This window comes from Leuresthes tenuis, unplaced genomic scaffold, assembly GCF_036924035.1.
Source record: "Leuresthes tenuis unplaced genomic scaffold, fLeuTen1.0.hap1 SCAF_21, whole genome shotgun sequence".
Taxonomy (NCBI): domain Eukaryota; kingdom Metazoa; phylum Chordata; class Actinopteri; order Atheriniformes; family Atherinopsidae; genus Leuresthes; species Leuresthes tenuis.
In genome coordinates this window covers 8,660,690-8,681,551 of record NW_027325375.1, presented here as the reverse complement: position 1 = coordinate 8,681,551, position 20,862 = coordinate 8,660,690, and the positions used below count along the sequence as shown (strand labels likewise).

Here is a 20,862-nt window from a genome sequence, read left to right as displayed (position 1 = left end):
AGTTCTGAGGATTAAAAAGTGGGCGCAGATTTCTTTTTTCTTCTTTTTTTTTTTAGATTAAAGTCAGAGGACATGGTGCTCGTCACTGGCAGTACATGTGAGCCTCTGTTGCTGTTCTGTAGGTGATCAGCCGCAGTGTGGGTTTGTGACCGAGAACAAGGACTGGGCTCTGTCCAATCAGCCCCAAGGGAGGATCTCTTGCTCCTCACTTCTAATTCATGCACATATAAATAACTGTCACTGGCACTGCTAATTGGATTAAAAGACTTGGTAGAAGAGAGACAGGGGGAGAGGGGGAGTGAATGCATTAAGAGAGGCAGCGTGGACAGATTAACGGAATACTTTATTTTTTATTTTTGGAAAGGTGGGATTTTGCTTATTAAACTATGAAACTGTGTGATAGCCAAAATGCTTTAAATAGAACGGATGAAGCAAAGGGTCGATAGAACAGAAAACAGAGCCATTCCCAGTGGGACACTTTTAAAACTCTCCAACCTATAGAGCACGCTGTGGTTGTGCAATACACAGACACTGTGTAAGGAAACAGGTGCTAAACATGAAAGTCTACAGCTATAGCTTTGTTCTGGAATAAAACTATTCAGATCTTTGAGTTCTGTCACTGAATAATCTGAATATGTACAGTGTGTTCACCAAGATCCAACGGTTAGTGCTATTTAGAATGTTGTTAAGGAACAGCAGACATCAATCAGCATCAGTGACAGCACAAAAGCTTTGAGAGAAGAGGTCGGTGGAGGTTGAAAGAAAAAAGCAGAAAGAAATCCAAATGTTAGAGTCAAAGTAACGACCTAATACAGAGCGGGAGGAAGGATGTCTTGAAAGGAGAAGGAAGCTATTAGGATAGAATATGCAGGAAGGATGTGGTCAGGAGAAAGGAGAGGAAACAGGCAGGAAAAGCTTACCTGGGTCCTGTGCAGCTCCTGCGTCGGAGGAGGAGGGTAGGCGGGTAGGAAGGAGTGAGGGAAAGACAACAAAAAGAAAAAGGTTAGCACTCAAAGCCACATTTATGGCCACAGTTTGCCAGCACAGTGGTGCATGCTGGTACAACAGAGGAAAAGCAAGGTAAGAATGCAATGAAAAGTGATTCATTTCATTGCTAACTTTAAGAAGAAATGCTTAATCATAAAAAAGAGACAGCTGATGTGGAAAAAGTCCATATGTTGTGATTCCAAAGGCAGACATGGTAACACACAGGGCTGCAAGTGTTTCAGACTGCGGTTAATGAAAAGAAGCAACCCATTATATCCTGGTCTAACAAATCTACATTTACTTATTTTCATACAACATTTTTACAGATATTATCTGAAAAAAAAAGCCTTAATGGAGAAAGTGACCTAAATCAAGATGCAGCCAGCGGAGATGATAGCTAATACCTTTCATACACTGTTTATGAGTTGAGCCACATTAGGATAAGACAGTATTTACACAGTGATCACACCAAAAAGCAACAGTGGGAGGTTGCCGAGCAACCAACAAACTCCAGGAAGCTCTTGCTCACACAGCCAAGAAACAATTCAGCACATAATCCCCCTGTACAAACACATTTAGGTTTTTTCTTGTGTACGTTCTAATAAAGCTATTTAAAACATGTTCAATCATGAGCGTCATCTGTGCTTAAGGACTTTTTTTCTCTTTTTGTACAGAGAAGCTGTTTCCTTTTATCTGTCTCCAGTCTTTGAATTTATCTATATAAATTCTGGTTCACATGGCTCAAATCTTGTATTTTCATTATGTTTCTAATCCTTTGTTTAAAACAAATAAATAGGTAACAATTTTACACCCCAAAAGCTCAGGTGTTTGCTTGTGACTGGAAAATTAAACCTATAAAAAGACTAAATTTAACTCGACTTCAATCAGCGCCCTTTTCCTTAAAAAAATGCTGCTATGTTTCTTTTGATCTGTCACAAAATACCATATTTGCCGGCAGGCCATCTAAAAATGACAGAAAAACTTCAACTTCTAAAATAAATACATGTAAACTGGCTGCATCAATTAAATCATCCTCAACTGGGACATCAGCATACAATCCAACACTGAGGAGAGAGAGCCGAGTTGGCCCTCAACGCAGTCTGGCATCCATTTAGGCCCCCATCGCTGTGTAACATTTTTCAGCCAAGTAAGCATCAGGATTCCAGCTAAGAGGCAGCTTTTGATTAGAAAACCTATTTCCTCTTCAACTTTTGCCAAATTTCAATCATGGTGATATTCTAATTACCATTATCCAGAGCAAGAAAGCAACGCAGAGACTGAGTGGGTATGAACAAGTGAGGAAGAAGAGGAGTGAGAGGGAGGCCGTCTTTGCATGTAAGCTGGGAAAAATAGGAGGAAAGTGCATATGAGGACATCGTGAAACGGAGAGGAAAGTCAGCTCTGTGACATCCTGATACACAGCATTTATAACTGCAAGCTTAAATGCTTCAGTATGCTTCACACAAACAAGGGTGTGACATTACTTAAGGTTTAATGAGCAGGACAAATTCTAATTCATACAGCCTCCAAGCAATCTTCCTCCAAGAAAATCTCCCAACCTGACAATTCCAACAAAATGCTTATTCTGCTTGGCAAAGGGTTGATCGAGTTTGACAGCCGAGAGTTTCATTTGAAAAGCTTTTACCAAAGCTGGAGCACTCACCAAAGGAGTAAACTGCTTAGTCTCTCAGCATAGCATCAGTGGTCCCCTGCTCAGCCATTCAACCATAGCACGCAGAGAGTGGTGTAACAAAGTGCTTCAAAGAGCCACGGATCCACCCCAGACCACCCTCGTGTTCAGGTTCATGAAGTGTGACGTGGAGGTTTGGAATGGGGAGACTGTCCAGCAACAGGCAGGACATGGAGAAGCTCTCCCCGTGGTAAGCAAACGGAGAACGGCTGAAGAATAACTGCGTGGCTGCTTTGCTCCTTATGGGTCTTGTGGGAGCTTTCAGTAAGCCACCCTGACCCACAACCTCCAAAGGTTAGGTTAAATGACAAGGACTGCAGAGATGCATTAAACATGAATCAGTTTGGACAGAGACTCAGATGCCGAACCACTCCAGAGATGATAGGGACATTAGCCAGGGTTTCACCAGGACCTGAGCTGCATTTAATGAAGGCTTCCACTACCTTCCAATGTCTCTCTCAACATTTGACTCAAAGCCAGGGAAGTAAGTAGTTCAAGATAAACACTGCCACTTGCTTCTCTGGCTTCAGCTGTCTGATGTTCTGCCTCCTCCACTTTTCCTCTAAGGACTGTGCAGCCTGACAACTTTTTCTCTTTGTAGTGAGCGGTGATCAAGACTAAAACTAGATGCAGTCATGCACCAGATGACTTTAATGAGTACAATTACATTTTGTCTATTGAGATCATGGTCTTTTTATGGAGAAAGGAAGAGAAAAATGACATTTTCTCCATGCTTTTACACATTTTCTTTGCACATTTTGATATATCTCTATATTAGAATCGCTTAAAGACACAAAATTTGAATAAAAGAAAAACAAAAAAACAATATCTTCAATTTGCCAAAACCTTCAACAATTCTTTGAGAGGGCTTTATGACATTGAATGGTCAAGCTTGTGACACATTTCAGGCACATTCAAATCATCCTTGATACATAGGGGGATAATCTGTCATCAAAGGAGCTTCGACCAATCAGATCAACAAAGCAAAGCTGTTCGATGAATCAAACTGTAACCAAGAACATGCTGGAGAAGAGCAGTAGCAACGTTACCGCCAAAATAAGTCTCTCAGGAGCATTCTTTGCTCTTTGACCATTGAAAGAAAGTTATTGTTCAGTGCTGATTCAGATGCTTTAGACCCAGCAGCAGCTAAGCTGAGCTCTTTGAAAGCCACCATTGTTGACAGGCACCACACCTGTAGCTGCCAGCGGGGGATGCTGATTAGGCACAACTACTGTGTTTCAGTCATAAGCGCATCGCTTGAAGTGTGGCAACATGGATTCTCTCTAGATCCTAACCATGTGCACTTCACCAACATCCAGTCATCTTACAAGATAACCTAAATTCAGACCCAAAATAGATATAAGGTTCCAAAAAAGATAAGTCAAGAAGACATTTTCACAAAATAGTTCCAGGACCAAAAAAATCACCGTTACCACTATAAAATATTCACCTCAAATTAGGATGTCATGGGCAGTAGCTGTAATGGTGTCTTGATCCACAGACTAACCCAATGAATGGATCAGCACTGGTAAAAACGAGGCAAAAGTCTGAACCCCCCCCTAAGACACAACATCTCCGCAATCATCTGCATTCATCAGGTGAAAGACGCCTGGACACTATTCTCCTCACTGGAAACACAATAACAAAGACTTCCTTCGACACAGCAAAGCCGCACACTTCCAAACTCGTCATCTTCAAACGTCGCTCTTGGCTAATGGCCTGGAACACACATTCAATGTCTATCAAAGAGGGATGTTGTTGGGATGGATGCACATGCTGACAACCTCTTTCGCTTGCTCCTCGATCACACAAAGACACACCAGCACACCGTCCCCCATACACTCCTACAAGCACACACACAGAAGCCCTCCCTGCAGTCAGTTTAAGTATAGCAAGCAATAATGTGTTGATTAAATCTGTGATCAGCTGCCCAAGGGGCATGAAATTGGACATGATGAGTGTGACACATTAAAAACTAATTATCAATCGCACCAATGGTATTGCCTTTCTTTTAAACTAGCAGTAAATCAAGTGTGGAGAATGGAGCCCTCAGCGCTCTGTTACAATGAGCTTTGAGGTTACAACCATACCTAGATTCTGATGGCTTTCAGGCTTTTAGATAAAATTGGTTTGATTCCTTGTCACAATGCAAAATTAGAACGAGTTGACAAAGAATGCTGGCAGAAAGAATTCAAGTGATAATAAAAATAACAAGTTTTAAGGGTAAACAAAGACCGCTCATTTCTTCAAACGAATCGAGGTCAGCGGCAGGTCTCAGAAATATGTGAAAGACGCAGTGACAAAGATCCACAAGCTTATTGCGAGAGCACCTCGATTTAGTCCAGTCCCAGACGTTTGTGAAAACAGCAAAGCTGACGTGAAAGGGTCCGAACGAGAAGTCAAGTTCTAATGTTGTTTGCTAGGTAGTGTCTAGCTAACTATACATTCCCTATACCCAACCCCAACCAAGTCATTTATCACATAAAACTAAATAAAAGTTAAAAAAAACATATCTTAAGTAACCAAATGGAACAAAAAATGATGGGCCATCTACTCTTGCCAACAAAAGAGGACTTCTGTTGGTCCTTATACCTCAACTTAGCAAGTGAATACATGTCCAGGCTGTGGTTCTTTTTCATATTTCAATGTAACGAGGTTGGAATGGCTTAAATGTTTAAAAAGAAAAGCCACTTAATCCTCGAGCCATTGTAATGTGGCTTAACAAACAAAAAAAAAAAAAAAAAAAATCAGAAAACGATCAGGTGCAAGGACTGGACTGAAAATGAGTGAAAAAGTAAAACTTTAAAATCCAGGAGACCCATTAATGAAGACCACCTTAAAAGATTACAAGAAAGTCTGGCTGCTTGGAAGTGAAGCTTAAAGAAATTAGGGGGGGGCTCAAGACTTTTGCAAAGTAGCATTGAAGTGCCACAGAAGCACGTTGACAACAATGGCAAGGCCACAGGATTAGCTTTTGTCAGTGTCCAATTTAAAGTGCAAGGACATATTAATTAACTGGATACTCACAGATAACAACACATTCACTGAAAGTTGCTCACAGAGCAAACTGATTCACTGTTGCACTGGAGCATATCATGCGATTTTCTCACTTCATCCAGTTCGAAAGTGAGCAGAAACATAATAATCTAACACTGCTGACAAAGCAAACCACCACATGCTGCAGCTCCAGACATATAATGACAGCAGCTGAGGAAAGATAAGCAGGGATAATGACAGCAGTGGACTGACAGGTAACTGTACTGTGCTCTAATGCATTTGACAAGTCAAGCATCAAACTAGACACAGAGTTGCTAAAATCCGTGAACTGTTCTTGATTCAGAGAGCAGCATCTTTTGCTCGCAGCGACCTCTTAAAGGAGCTTTCATGTTGGCACCTGATGCTGTTGCAAAGAGACTTGTGATGCAACTGCAAAGCCTCTATATTTCATCATCGGCAATGTGCTGTGGGACAAATATCTGCACAAACCTTTTTTCACAAAAGGATTCCTACTCAGTTATGCATTGATCTGGAAAGCAGCTGTCATTTGATGCAACCTAAGAGGTATAAACATAGCTTTTCTTCCCCCTGTCTGCTTCCTTCCCCTTTCTCTCCTTGAATGTTGCTCATCCATCCACTCTCCCTTTACCTCCAGCTGTCTCTGGGACCTAGTGATTAGAGCGCTGGGTGCTGTCCTGCTGATAAGGCTGAGAAACCTCCCTCCACCACCGATGGCTGTGTCCTCAGGGAGCAGAAAAGGAGAAGCCCGGGGTACTGCCTCCCCCCCAAAAGCCCAAATCCTCACTCCTTCTCTTAACATGAGAGCTCAGCTTTTCAGAGCATCAAGGGCCCTTTTTAGTAGAGGAATTTTACCTTGTGGAGTGTGTGTTTACAGCACCATCTGCTAGATGGTCAACACAAAGTACTGAAAATGTAGGACAAAGGCAGTGCTCAAATGGGCACAAGCTTCAATTTATGAGAGCTGCTACTGTCTACATTTCCATCCAAATGCCAAAAAAAGGAAAATAATATAGCAGAGGTTATTCATACTGAGAGCAATTTAGTATAACACTGACACAGTTGAGAGACTGTAGCTTTCAAATGTTACCTCCCGCTATGTACACCTTTGTACTACTATACCAGTTACCTAAAACCGAATTTTAAAACATGCTGCTATTCTGATTTTTCGAGTTTCTCAAATGTTTGCAACCACTGGACTCAGGGCTGAGTGACACAGACTGCATCAATATGAAAGTTATACATAAGCGGGACTGATACTATGGGTTTTCATCTTTTCATGGGCTTCGTTGCTGAGACAGAAAGTACTAAACGTGTTTCGTGTCTCGTCCTTAAACTGACCGCAACCACAAACTTCCTAAATCATTCTAAAGGACAGAAGACAGAGTAGGCAGTAATGTCTGCGTAGATTCTCAATCAGCCAGGTCAAGACAATCCTTAGATCTACAGTAAGTAACAACTTCTCTTTATGAAAAAGACACAGGGGCAAGTCTTTCACATTTTTTGAGCCTCGGTGGTTTCATACATGCCTCAGATGAGAGAAGAGAGATCAGTTGGTTGTAATTTGTAATTCATGCCGCTAGATGTCGCTACAGCCAACACACTCGACATTTAAACTCAGGGAACAGCAGAAACGTGACACAGATTTGAAGTTGTGCTTTAACCAGTTTCCTCTTTTTTGTTTCTCATTCTTTCATGTGTTAAAATTATCAAAATGTTAGAATCCCTCTTTTGTGTGATGGCAACTGAACCGCAATGAGTCTAAAACAATCAAAACTAACTTGAACAGTAATCTCAAAAGCAGAAAAAAAACAGTTAAACTGCTATATCATGTTTGCTCATGCCAGGGCCACATGCAATTCAAGAGAATGCAGCAACACCTCAGCACAGCTTCATAAGGAACATGTTGCAGACTATGCAAGTGTTAGAATTCAAACTAAGGAAGAAACCATTTTCCAGCGACCAGCCAAATATTACAATGCCCAGACAAAATCTACAGATAGGCTGATAAGCTGAGAAAACCTAATCCTCAAGGCCTTCTAAATCAAAAGTCTTGCCCCAGTGCATCTCTGGGGTCGGTGAAGGTCCACAGCCATTAATTTTAAATGAGTGAAATGGATTTGTGGTAATGGAAACCCAATGGCTCCAGACAGAATTGGGACCTGGTGGTGTGAAGACACCAAACAGCAGTGTGATAACCTGACCACTGAGCTGTATGAAGTGGAAAAAGTAGAAAAAAAATGATTTGGGTTTTTGTGCTCCCCACACAGTTTGAGAGACTTTGGCAGAATGCATTTGAAATCTATTTGGAGGCATTCAAGCATAGCAGAGCTGGAGACATCACGTAAGCTCACTGATATTCCCCATCTAATTTTTGCCTCTTTAGTTTTAACACAAAAACAAATGATGTCACTAAAAAAGCAAATGTAGGTGGAGAAGAGTGGAGGTAGTTACACTCAAATGTAGAGTTGGTCTGGTAAACACGATCAGATTCTGCGGTTAGAAAAGATCCTTTTCCGGATGTTAAATGGCTTACATTTCTGTGTTTGACAAAGTAACCCAAAAAACAACACATTTTGTCTTTCACGCATCAGAGGACTGTGGAGCTCATACATGCATACAAAAAAAGGGTTTTGATATTTAACAGATCTAAAATTGAAGAAAATGGTAAAATGGTAGCTGGCTCACAGGTCCAGTGTTGGGTTTGTGAAAGGAACTCTATGCTATCATTTTCAGGTGCCATTCTGAGTGATTTAATGCTGAAAGGATAGTTTTGACTGGTTTAGACTTGACTTGTCTTAGTTAACTTCTTTAATAATGATAAGCTTCAGAACGTAAATGTCAAGTACATCCTACAGGTCCAGTTCTTGATTATTACTTTCAGATCACAGGTGAATGACGCTATCCCAGCATGCTGTGCATGAACGTCTGTTTGTCTATTTGCAGTTATTTTTGTTCACATCGCTCGATGACCACAAACTCCACTGGGGCAGAAACTGCATGCAGGCTCTTTCCTTTGGTAATGAGTACATAATATATTTGTTTCTGCAGGTAATGCAGGAGCTTCCAGATTGAAATGTCCCACTTTGAACTATGCAGCTCAAAGGCCATTACACCAGTGCTCACTCCCTCCTACCTTGCTTTTTACTTAATTGAATCAGCTGGTCCCCATATCAGATATTCCTAAACGGAATACTGAAACCTATCCACCCTTTTCCTAATACCATTAGGGGAAGTGGGAGAGCAAGATGGATGCTTTAATCCTGCTGGTTCAGAGCACACAAAAGGAGAGCATGCCCTGCAGTCAGACATTAGCCATAACATTTGCTGCTGCGCCACAATATTCTTCTGAGCAGAGGACTTGCCCTGTCACTGCCTGACCGAGAGCTACAATAACAAGAGCTCATTTCCTGCAGACAACCTAGCATGTAAATAACAGCTATTGCACTCCTCGTTAAATAAATAAATTTCGGAAACATATTACAGTCTGGGGCACCTTATTTCCATGATGTCTGCTACACTGTGTTATGTGTCCACATGGGTCCAGTATGTTTAAGCCATCTGTTCATGAAGCTGGCAGATATGCAGGAATGTGTGTCCATTTAACACAATAGTGATGCAGATGAATGAGGTTCAGGGAAACCTCCTGCTGATGGGGTGTTCTTATTTCCCAACCTATTTTCTGCTGTGTCAAACTGCAGTTAAGCTAAGGTGGGGTCCATTATATCCGGCCAGCTCAGGCACAAACTAATCCTCTTATTTGGGAGGTCAGTGCCAATCATTATACAGAGGGGCTGCCATTACAGTGTATACTCCAGTGAGCTGATTTTCCCCTTACATAAATATATGACTTAAGGGACTGCACTGACTCTCTCCTATTTATCACTCCTGCTTCCACCTCTTTGCTCTCATCCTCCTACTTTTTCTTGCAACTTCCCCCTCTTATATCTATACCCTCCTCAAGCTCCTTTTCACTTTTTACCCTTTTTAAATAAGAAAAATGTATTCTCCCACATTTATTAGCCAACATCCCTCTTTTCCCACCCTCTTTTTTTTCAGTATGCCCAGAGTGGCGTATAATTGAATCTGCAGAGAGTGCATGAGCAGGAACAATTAGCTCAGTCACTGAGAATGTGGATGTAGTTGTGCAGTAGGATAAACAGTAATAAGAAATAAAAAAAAAAAGAGGAAGGGAAGCAGGAAGATAAGCCTGAACTGTACTGGTGCCAGAACAAAGAGAAACAAGTGAGTGCACATAATTTTTGTTCCCACCACCCATACACAAAGATGGTATAACTTCATTTTGCATGGACTTTTCTGCTTACCGAACACATGAGCACAAACATGTCTACATTTATGATGTTGTATTTCAGTGACTGTAAAAGTCTACAAATATTCTAGGTTACAAAATAACAACTGAGAACAAGAAAAGACTTGACTTTGTATCGCTTTGTTAGAGAGCGACTCGTCCTTTTAAAGTTCAGGAGGTTCTGGTGAGCCAGAAGTCATGTTGCAGTGACAGCATTGCACAATGGTTCATAATCCAATCCCCGTAATACAACATTACGAATGCTACAATGTGTTAGCATATAACTAGCTAAATATGCCATCAAGGCATCTAACATCTAGCCGGCCAATTATGCTTCCATCATCCAACATCAGCTCTGGCCCATTTATTTAATTCTTCTATGGTTAATGAGTTGTAATTAAAAAATAAATGTCTGAAAATGGAATATTGCCCAACATGCCTTTTGGGCCAACAGACTATTTCCCTCATGGCCTTCATTTGCAGTGTACTAAATGTCCTGCAATGACTGAACAGTAGGCAATTGTCTCAACAACTGTAACATGAGAGAAGCATTTTGCATCAACTGTGTGTGATTTTGCATTTTCATTCAAACCCAACTCTGGTCCTTTTTGCTTGGTTGGGAGAGTTTTTATGGGCAGGTGTTAGAGCTGAGGTGTTAGAGCTGTGTACCACTTTTGGCAGACCACACCGCTCAATTTTCTCTTGAAATTTATGAAACCTACGGTACTTTTCATTCAAATTTCTGTGGGTACGTAATGTCACATTTTTCTATCATGTGAAGAACACTTCATGTTTTTGATGTACTTAAAGGGGTTTTCTGCAATTCTGTTGCTCTGACATTAAGAAGAAAAAAGTAAATTGGTTGAGTTGAGAGAAAATGCCATTGTTCGTTGCCACTGGCTGCCAGGAATCAGGTTGGTGCGGTATTATTGTGATGCTGCACCCCTACTCACTAGTGGGTGCAATCTGCCACACACAGTGAACAGAGTAGTGCAGGCGGTGGGGAACCAGTGCAATGAAGGAAGATCGCTTTTATCTGTCAGCGCAGTGACAGAAGAAAACATGACATGACTATGTTTGCTGACAGCATCAAAAGTGGCAGTGCCACAATAAATGTGCTGAGAAGCCTTTTGCTACATATAGGGCAGTGTTTATGTGATGCGATGCCAACCTTTGACTCTTTGTGTTCAACACGTTACTGATGTGCATTAGAATTTTTGTGACACTTTTCCATGATGCAAAACATTATTATTAAAACATATTGCAATTAGTCAACAGAAACATGGGCATGTGACATTTTTGGAGCATGGAAAACATAGTTATTGTAATATTCTTGAGCTCCTATGGCAGATCCCCGTAATGCAAAATTCAAACATGTTAGAATCCTGAAAGGCAGGTGTAGGCATGAAACGGTTTTAAGTGCAATTATTTTACCCTTTTTTGGGTCTCATTTGCAAAAGTGTTACATTTTGCTCTGTTGACCAATGTAACTATGACACAACTGCGTTGACTTTACAATAGCGCTTCCTCACAATGCGAGTCGTGTGTGAAAATATCATGCAGAGTCAGTGGCTCTTAGAGCTGCATTCAAACAACACTTTAAGTTACATCAAGTGCATGAAAGGAAACACAGAGACAGAGTAATGGGACAGCCACGATAGAGAAAACAAGCTTTGGTCTGTCACTGTTTCGAGCTACAGAGACGCTAAAAGTAAGGTAGTAGAGAAACTGTCGTTTTAGTAAACAGCATGTGTGTACAGTAGCTCCGGTTAGATCACGTCAGTTGAGAAGAACCCCCGGCGATTTGCATAATCCTGTGTTCATTTGCCATGTTTTCATTGTTATGTAAGGAATGTTCAGTTATTTTCTGTTCAGACTAGCAACATGTTGGATAAAAAGAAGGATCACCAAACTCGATATGTTGTTTAATTAATGACAACGTCCAAAGACATCCTTCAGATTACTATTGTAAATGACATGACAGTCCGGGTCAAAATGACAAAATAACTGTCCCTTAGAGCCACTCCGGCAGTTACAAGTTAAGTGCAACAGTGCATGACTCTGAATTTATGAATATGTAAAGTGGGCAAAAACAAAAATAGACAGTTTTCTTGTGGGGAAAGGAAAAGTCGGGGAAAAAGCTGCTCTTCTATTCAAAAATATATGTTGTGCTTCGTGTGAAGCTGACACCAGCAAACATGGACCATAAATAGTTCATAAATACCAATTACCTCGAGAAGCAGGCGGGAGGGAGAGAGCAGCCATTTGAGGCAATTAGGAGACTTCCTTCTCAAAGGCGGAGAAAGATGACTCTTTCCTTTCAAGCCTCCCACTGAAAGGAAAAACCTCTGTCATGTTGTGGAGCCTCAATAATGTCCCCTCCGCCTTCATGTCAGGGATGAAAGCCCCCTAATGTCCTTTGAATGAAACCCCCAGAGGACTTAACATGCATCAATAACATTTCCATCCTTGAAAATGTTTAATAAGGACTTTACATCATCTTTCTGCAGACCCTGAGGTCCTGTTCACTGTTCGTATAACTTTAATTTCGCCTCAAAAAAGGCTCTTCCCATACACAGCGATGGGGAAAGAGCAAGAGGAAACGGAGGTAGGGAAAAGCAGAGACAGATAGCACATTGCCTCCTTAAAAATAGGACAACTGTGTCTTGAAGAAGCCATCATTTTTCATAGGGGTAGCCTGTCTTCATTTCCACCCTTGGCAAAGCACAAAGAGCTTAGCACTCTTACATCTGAGGATTTGTTGCACTTGAAGGTGGCGATGATTCCCTAGACTGTAGAAGGAGGAAGCGCTGCAAAGTCACAGCACACACACACACAAAAAGTGTTTCTTTAAGAGGTTCAGCGAAGGCAATATTATGACCTCCTACATTTGCCAAAGTGAATTAGATTTCACCAACAGTTTATGTCCCACTTTGTAGTTATTACGGCAAATGCTATTCTCAGACAAAACTCTACATTCTCAATATAAAAGCCAGGTCCATTTAAAAAAAGAACTCTGGTATTTCTCTATTACTGGACAGTTTGCCAGTAGAGAGAAGAAAAGCCGCAGAATGAGCCCGTGCCATATTCCAAACAGAAAAAAGCAACAGAAGGCACCCAAAAAGGGACGAAACCAGCTTGTTTAGGAAATCTCAGGGAGATGGGGCCCGTTTTCATAGTTAATTATTCAACAATCTGAGCACAGTTTTTGCATCTGCTATTCTAGTCTAGAAAGTGGCACTCGAGAAAGGAAATCACCATCCAAATGTTGGAAACAAAGAGTTCCAAAAGTAAACTTACACTCTCAGATACATTCAATAAGTTGGCTGGTTTTCTACATATGCAGATTCAGTATACCATTGATTCATACATTTATCACACAGTATGTCAGCTCTTTTCTAATCTCCCTCTGAGATATTGACTTTTGAGAGGAGGAAGTTGGACAATTGTTGATTCTCGCTTTTTCCTGTAAGTGTCCCCCCCCCCCATGTTAAACTGAAGCACCTGATGTTCAGCAACAAAACAGAGATTATAGAGAAAAGGTTAGTTGATGTAGCCTCATCTGCTCCCCGAAAATGACACAGTGAGTCATCTACAGCTGAGCAACGGGGATGTAAGCAGGGCCATTATTGACATGCTTTAATCCCAGATGTTGATCATAATAAAGCCTCACATCCACCACAGAGGCAGGAAAACAGAAGGTAGGCATTAGTCAAGCATTTCCCACACGTAGTGATGGCATAAATCAGCAGACCACCCACATAAACTGTTCTCCAGTTCGATGCATGGTTCCCCAATAAGCAGAGGGAAGGTACTGGAAAAAAGTTAAAACACTTGAAAATTTGGCAATTGTGGTTATGAAATACCTTGAAACCAGACAGATAAAATGTGCTAAAACAAAAAAGGACAGGTGGGTCTTCAAAGCTAAATGGGCCTAAAGCTAATTAGCTAACTGACATTTGTAACCAGATCATTTTTATGGTGCTAAATGAGCTTGAAACGGGCCTGTGTAGCTGACTGGTAATATAAGGAAAATAGGAAAGAGTGAAGCATGGTTGCAAAAAGTTACTAACTTTCAGAAGAAAACTGGCAGCAGTAGGCTATTAATATTGGTCTACTTTTCACCTTTATACACATTTACTGGAGGGTCGAGGCCCTCTTATGACCTGGCTATCAATCAGGAACACCAAATTAATCCAAACTCCATCGAGGCAGCTGTGGCTCAGGAGGTAGACCAATCAGAGGGTCGGTGGCTCGATCGCCACCTTCCCCTGAGCAAGTGTCCTTAGGTTAAGATACTGAACCCTATATTGATGGGTTCTTCTACAAAAAAAAAAACTGCAAAAAGGCACTTGAGATGAACAACACACAATAAAGAAGCATTCGGAGCTTCATTGTCCTAAAGTGGCTTCATTGGTTGCACCTTTGGAGGTGTGGATATGAAATGCCTGGTGTGGCCTGCAGATAGATTAGCATGCTGCAGACCAACAAACTCTGCATTAACATTCTCTTTTCTGTTGTATTTTTGCGGATCGTACACTAACTTTGCTGCTTGTGTCCTTAGTTGCGTGTTATCCACTGGCAGAAATGAATTATAGATCCCTGCTGACATCTTAGACAGGATCATCCACAGCATTCTGCATTCATAAATTACAAGTGAATGCACTTGATAAGACTCTTTTTAAACTTTTTGATGTATACATCTTAAAGCTGGGCCTTTGATGCCCCCCGAGAAACACATTAAATATTCTGTAAGCCAACCGATACAAGATGCTCGCTGCAGCTGGGAACTGACGACCAAACTCTGAGTAAAGTAAGTGACAATTACAAACTACAAAGGTCGGCTCTGAATCCAAACCAACAAAGCACAAAGTGTGACGTAACAGCCCAATTATTCATTTGATACAGACTCACCATAGTGGATACAAAAACATGAGACAGTCATTGAATCAAATATATAAACAATGAAGTTTCTTTAATTGATTTACTTTCTAGACAAACATCTGTCTTCTCAACACAAAGCTCTCACACATTGTTCTTTTCATCCTAGACAGATTGCATTTGCATAAACGATGGATTCTCAAATATTGGTTAAACCGACGTTCATTCTCCATGCAGCATGGGCCAGGAACTGTGGCTGTGAATGGATAGATGCAGTGATCCCCACATGCAGCCACCTAAACACAAGATCCAGGTTTACTGTCTTTACAGGCAGATCAATGAGATGCTCTTGATCAATGCTGTTTATGATCGTTTGACTTTACCCACAATGGCTGAACAAGGGAGAAAAAGCACGTAAAAACTGAACATAGAACCTGTTCCCATTCTTTAGTATTTTGATTGCCTCCATATGGGAATGGTTTTGTTTGGACTGAGGTATTTTTGTAGCTCTGACACAGCACCAAGACTCTCAGTGCTATCAGGAAAGATCTGATCAGATTTCTGAAAACATTGATGTGGGAGATATTCAGGGCTTAATAATACATCAAAATGCTGTACGATCAGAAGACTTTCAAACAAAAATACAACAGTTTAATGTGGTTCTACTTAATATAGAATGAATGGCCGCATGCAAACCCGTTCACCACAGAGCTGAAAAGCTTATGTAGTGTTGTTATTTAACACAGCTTTACAGAAAAGTCAGTTAGAGTTGTAGGTGTGATCTGGCTCGACTCATTCGGTTTTCCAGTAATGTATGTTTTGGTCATGCTGAGCTGGTAGACTCGGTCACAGACATGCTGAAAGGTGGCACGCATTGTGGAGAAGCAGGCAGAATGAGCAACACTGGCTGTCACAGCTGCCAGTCGGGTTCGTCCACACAGAGACTGCTGTACACCTGCCATTCTGGCATATTCTGAATCCTACTCTAATTCAATTTACCACTCAAACCCATTTCGGAGCCTGTCACACATCTTCCCAGCCGAGAGGCAGCTGCATAAAGAAAGCCTGTGGGGTGTTAGTGGATCCTGAAGCTGTGAGGCATGAGTGTTGCTTGGAGTTTGGGGAGAAAAAAATACAAACCTGTATGTTTCAGGTGAATTTACTGAGGAGGCAGTTTTGGAGGGGGAGTCGATATCCTGGAGCTTTAGATTTACAGCTGTACTTACAAAAACATTAGGATTGCAGGAAGTGATAATAGTCACATGATTCTTGTGTTCTTTTGTTAAGGAGAAAAAGGAGGAACAGACTACTATAATTACAGCAGACTTCTGTAGGGTCTCTGAGGCCACCACAATTAGCTTTCCGTTGATTTGGGGAAAGTTCATTTATTTCAATCAACTTTTGTAATTGCCAGTATCAAGTGAATGGCTTAATTTAACAATCCAACACATTGTGAACAAGACTGCTTCGGGCAATGCAGACATTTAAAAGTGATTATTGGTAACAAGCACAGCAGTTTCTGGAGGTGTATTTAGCATTGTGGCCCTCTGCGATAAGGAACCACGGGAAGGAACTTGGTGGATAGGAGCATGTTTTACCGACAGCTCAGCGGGATGAGCGGGCGGCCCATGTGCAGAGACCCTTTGCCCCGTCGCAGCTGTCCCAGGTTCGACTGCGCCCTGTGGCCCTTTGCTGCATGTCATCTCCACCCCTTCTTTTCTCCGTTTCCTGTTGAGCTACTTGCAAATAAAAGCCAAGGGAGCCACCTCTCTTGGCCTTTATTTGCAAGTAGCTTTATTATAAAAAACATTCAGGATAAATGAAATGTAGAAAATACTGCCCAAAGAATGAAAAAACAGGTCCAGCATCCATCGTCATCTCCTCTTATGCACAGAATTAAAATAGTTGCACAAATCATCGTTCCTGCAAGTAAAAATATTTCTCACTCGGCTTTCTCACTGAAACAGATATGTAAGGACAAGCCTCCTAGTATCATGAAGGTCAAGTGTACCTTAAAAGCAACTCAATGAGTCCAAACAAGATTATTCTTAAATGTCTCTAATATGCTCCATTTGGCTGCATGATAACACCAGAATGCAAACGCTGGATCCAAGCACATCTCTCACTGACTCTTATTTCAATCAAATCTTCAGGAGTTTCAAAGGCAACTTACTACATGTTGATGCTGCTTTCACTTCCTTTTGCTACCTTCATATGAGATTAATAAATTATAGGAGAAAGTTTTTTGCGGGTCATTCATGTTTCAGTAACCAAAAGCTGAGTACCAAACATGTGATGTTTTCATTTTTTAAACGCTGCCCTATTTCCATCTATTGCTCGCTAAAGTCTAAACACTTTCAACAGTTTCTCACTGTCCCAGGTCTGACGCAGCACTTTTTTGGTTTGCTTTTGGGTTATTTATCCAAGTGCATATGACTTATTTTATGTCCTGCTTCAGAATCATTGCGTGTGTGAAGTTTAGCTATCACAGGAAGAATCAACCGTTCATTCTTTAGTACAGCGCTGGAAGGAAGCCTGTTTGTCACAGGGGTTGCTGCAGCCAGCTAAGCCACATAAGTCCAAGACGCTTGCCTTAGGACTATCCTGAAGGTTTATAGCTTCTCCATCTGTCATACAGCCTAACATCACACAATATAGGAGAGAGAGGCAGACAAGTCAAATACGATGACACCCCAGCATCAATATCAGCCTCCAAAGAGGAACAAAATGTAAGTGTAGTAAACTGACAACACGCTTCAGGGCGGAGGGAGCGCACTTGAGCCGGCAGCACCGGCTGTTCAAATGCTCAAACGAGTCAAAACAGTGTTTTCTAAGAGAGATGTGACGAGTTTAAAACATGTTGAGTCACTAACTGTTAGAACCAATGTCAGCTCGTAGACACGAGACATTAGAGTAAAGGCCTCTCGACTCTCAGCTGTCTGTGACAAATGTCTTCAGATATGAGATAAACATGGTGCGATGCTTGATTGATTTGCTGTCGTTAGAAGTCGTAAAGAAACACAAAACTTACTTTTTTCTTTAAAATTTTCAAATAAAGTCATATACCCCTTTCTTAGGAGGTATATCCTGTTGGCACCTAGACTAACATGCCCAAAACTGACATGCATCACCCACTATTGACCACAATATCAATACTGTGTGGTAGCAGTTCAAAAAACCAAAGAAAGTTTGCAATATATATATATATAATCCTTACAGTTAATAGCTTATAGTAGAAAGCAGAGAGCAAAGACATTTTTTTATCGATTATTTGCATGTCACAGTACCATTAGTACTACATCCCTCCACAGTAACTTCAGTACACTGATGTAGGAGGCATAGAATGTTCATTAACCCCCCTCTTTTTTTTCAATTTCTGCATACTGAACCAGCTGCTTTTCTAACAACAGTGTTCCGATGCACAGTGCTACTAATCCATATCAATCCAACATTACAGCTGGAAACTCTCCAAAGTCAATATCTTTCTTTGACTGATTGCCAACGTGCAGCGCTGGAGCTCATACTCCCAGAAAATGACCACCAAGGGGTCCAAAATCATTCTGTGCAATTAATCTTGTTAGCTATGGTAAATGCGGGCTTTAATTTTTACAGAATGGCTCTAATGTACAGCCGTAATGGCCTTTGGAGTTCAGTCCTCCCATAAATGTAGGTTGGTTTAAACATAAAGCTGCTTTAAACCAAGTGAACTTCAGTGGTTTCTGCTTGATATTCATTAGTTTATTTTACTGTCTGGATTCCTGGACTGTGGCGAGTTTAACCAGTCACAGAGACCCCCCCCAGAAGCCTTTTCATTGGCTTCCTGCAGGTCTCACTCCAACCTGTCACATCTGTTTCTCTGCCTCCCTGGTGTAGTGATAAGAAGTGGGTATTACAATTGTCCTTTCGCATTTCTATCCACTGTCAGTGTCCATCGTCCATCCATTTCTCAGTGAGGAAAAGTGTGTACTCGCACACAGAAAGAGAACACAATCCTACCTCTGCAGCTATCACAGCTATCAATCAGCCGTGGTTTGGGGCTAAAATTGCAGGCCGTCCTGATGGATATATTTGCTACTTCCTCACTTCAATTTGTTTAGCTGCTTTGGAAAAAGCAGCCAGTTTGGTGTGCAAACACACAGGACAGCCTCTCAAGTGCCAAAGGATGAAATGACAGCCATGGGCGCTTTCTGTTAAAAGACACAGCGAGGCACCAAAAATCTGAATGCAAAAGCAAATAATCCAGGCTGCATTTCCAGCCTCCACACACTCCATCTGCCCCTTCTTTTTATATAGTGCATTCCTATCAGCTGAGAGTGGATAGCTTTCAGACAGAGTGCTGGGCGTGTACCTGCCCACTGTAGGTCTAATGACTCAATACGTTTATCAGTGTCATCACCAAAAAACTACAGTACCCAACAACAGCTACAACTTTAAAAAAAAAAAATAATTACAAACATTTTGTTGTACATGAAGAAATCTTTTATGTGACCGTAGCTGAATATTGATAGAGAGGGAATAAACAAACTGAACAAAAGGCAACTCGGTTTCCTCAGTCTTTTCTAATACCTGAGATTCCTCGCAGTGATCATGAGTTGATGCTGGCTTTTATATCTGACTTACATCGGATCATCGGACAGGTGGCTGTCAGTGGCTGTGTTTCAGTTCTCCCCGTCTGTTTTCCACCAACCTGAGTCAACAGCTTGAACAAAAGTAAACATGAGCTCCAAACAGCCCCTTGGTCCTCTGCTCTACCACACCAAAAGGGCTTGTTGGAGAGAGCGGCTGCGTCCCTCACTTCCACCTTGGAGAGCTGCCTGCCAGAGATGCGTCCTGATGCAACTCTGTCCTTGAAGTGCATGAGCGAACACGTGCCGACAGTGGAGACACTTACACGGGTAAACCTATCATCTACCTCAACAATACTGATCTCATAGAACAAGGAAAATCATTTTTGTTTCTGATGACCCACTTTACACATGGTTGAATTGGCTAGTTAAGGGCCAGAGTTGAGAGACAGACCATCTGATCCACACAAACTGTGCTCATCATAACACAAAATCTGCACCGGTAACTGATAAAAGATGGATATGGATAGACATCACTCTACCTTTTAAGGGATCTTTGTGTGGCGTGGAATGATTTCACTCCACTCAGAGTGAACCAAAACCAAAGCAGATTAGAAAGACAAGGTGCAGAAGTGACCTTAAGTGAAACTATAGGTGAAAACTGAACTGTGGAATGGGAACTCTTCCTCAGTATAAGTAGTTTGGATGAAGGCAGTTGTTAAGCTTTACCTTTGGGAACAAAAAGTGGCTTCAGTTTCAAGCAAACTTCTGACAATAATGAGCCCTGTGCTTGAATGCAACATCGTTCTTAAACTGAACACACTAACCGTGCACTTCATGTTTCGCCAGCAGGAAGTGGTCACTGAAGTAGTTAGAAAATGACTGTACAATGAGTACACCTTGAAGTATTTTACTCTTCTTTTGTATCTAAATAGGTTGATTAAACAAAGGTGAAAAGGCTAAGTATAAAATGACAATTAAGCTTTCTTTCTGTTTTTGGTCCAGAATCCACCAAGAGTTCTGTACCTGCTTAGCCAAGAAACAATTTTCCTCTGCTATGCGGTTCAAGTGGAGCTTAAGTTTTCAATTTCAGCCACCCTCTGTGACCCCTAAGTGTTAGAAGAAGCTCTTCTATCCAGCTCGGTAACACTGGGAGGAGTGAAGAGGTGTGAGTAACGGGCAATATGCTTCAATGAACGTGAAAGGTATGATATTATCATAAAAACTAGAAAGTTACAGCTTACATGGCACATTTTTTTTTTCTACATTTGTAAGTCCCCAAATGTGTCAAAGTAAGACTAAACCCATCAGTGTTAAAAGCAGAGTGGGACAGCAAACAGGTAAGTGCAACCAACACCTTCAGGTGAGATGGCATCGATTCAACTTGTTGTCAGACAATAGTGAATAGATCATCA

The 20,862-nt window shown here is 41.3% G+C and overlaps 1 protein-coding gene across 5 annotated transcripts in view; it reads right to left on the bottom strand.

Annotated features, from left to right (window-relative positions):
- cadm1a (cell adhesion molecule 1a) overlaps window positions 1-20,862 on the bottom strand; it is a 359,846-nt gene that overhangs the window by 126,374 nt on the left and 212,610 nt on the right. For 4 of the 5 annotated variants that reach the window (XM_072374265.1, XM_072374267.1, XM_072374268.1 and 1 more), the window contains exon 2: window positions 921-938. The exons of the other annotated variant lie outside the window; for it this stretch is intronic. In XM_072374265.1, coding sequence (XP_072230366.1) covers window positions 921-938 — 18 coding nt within the window. The remainder of the gene's footprint in view (window positions 1-920; window positions 939-20,862) is intronic. 5 annotated transcript variants of the gene reach the window in all.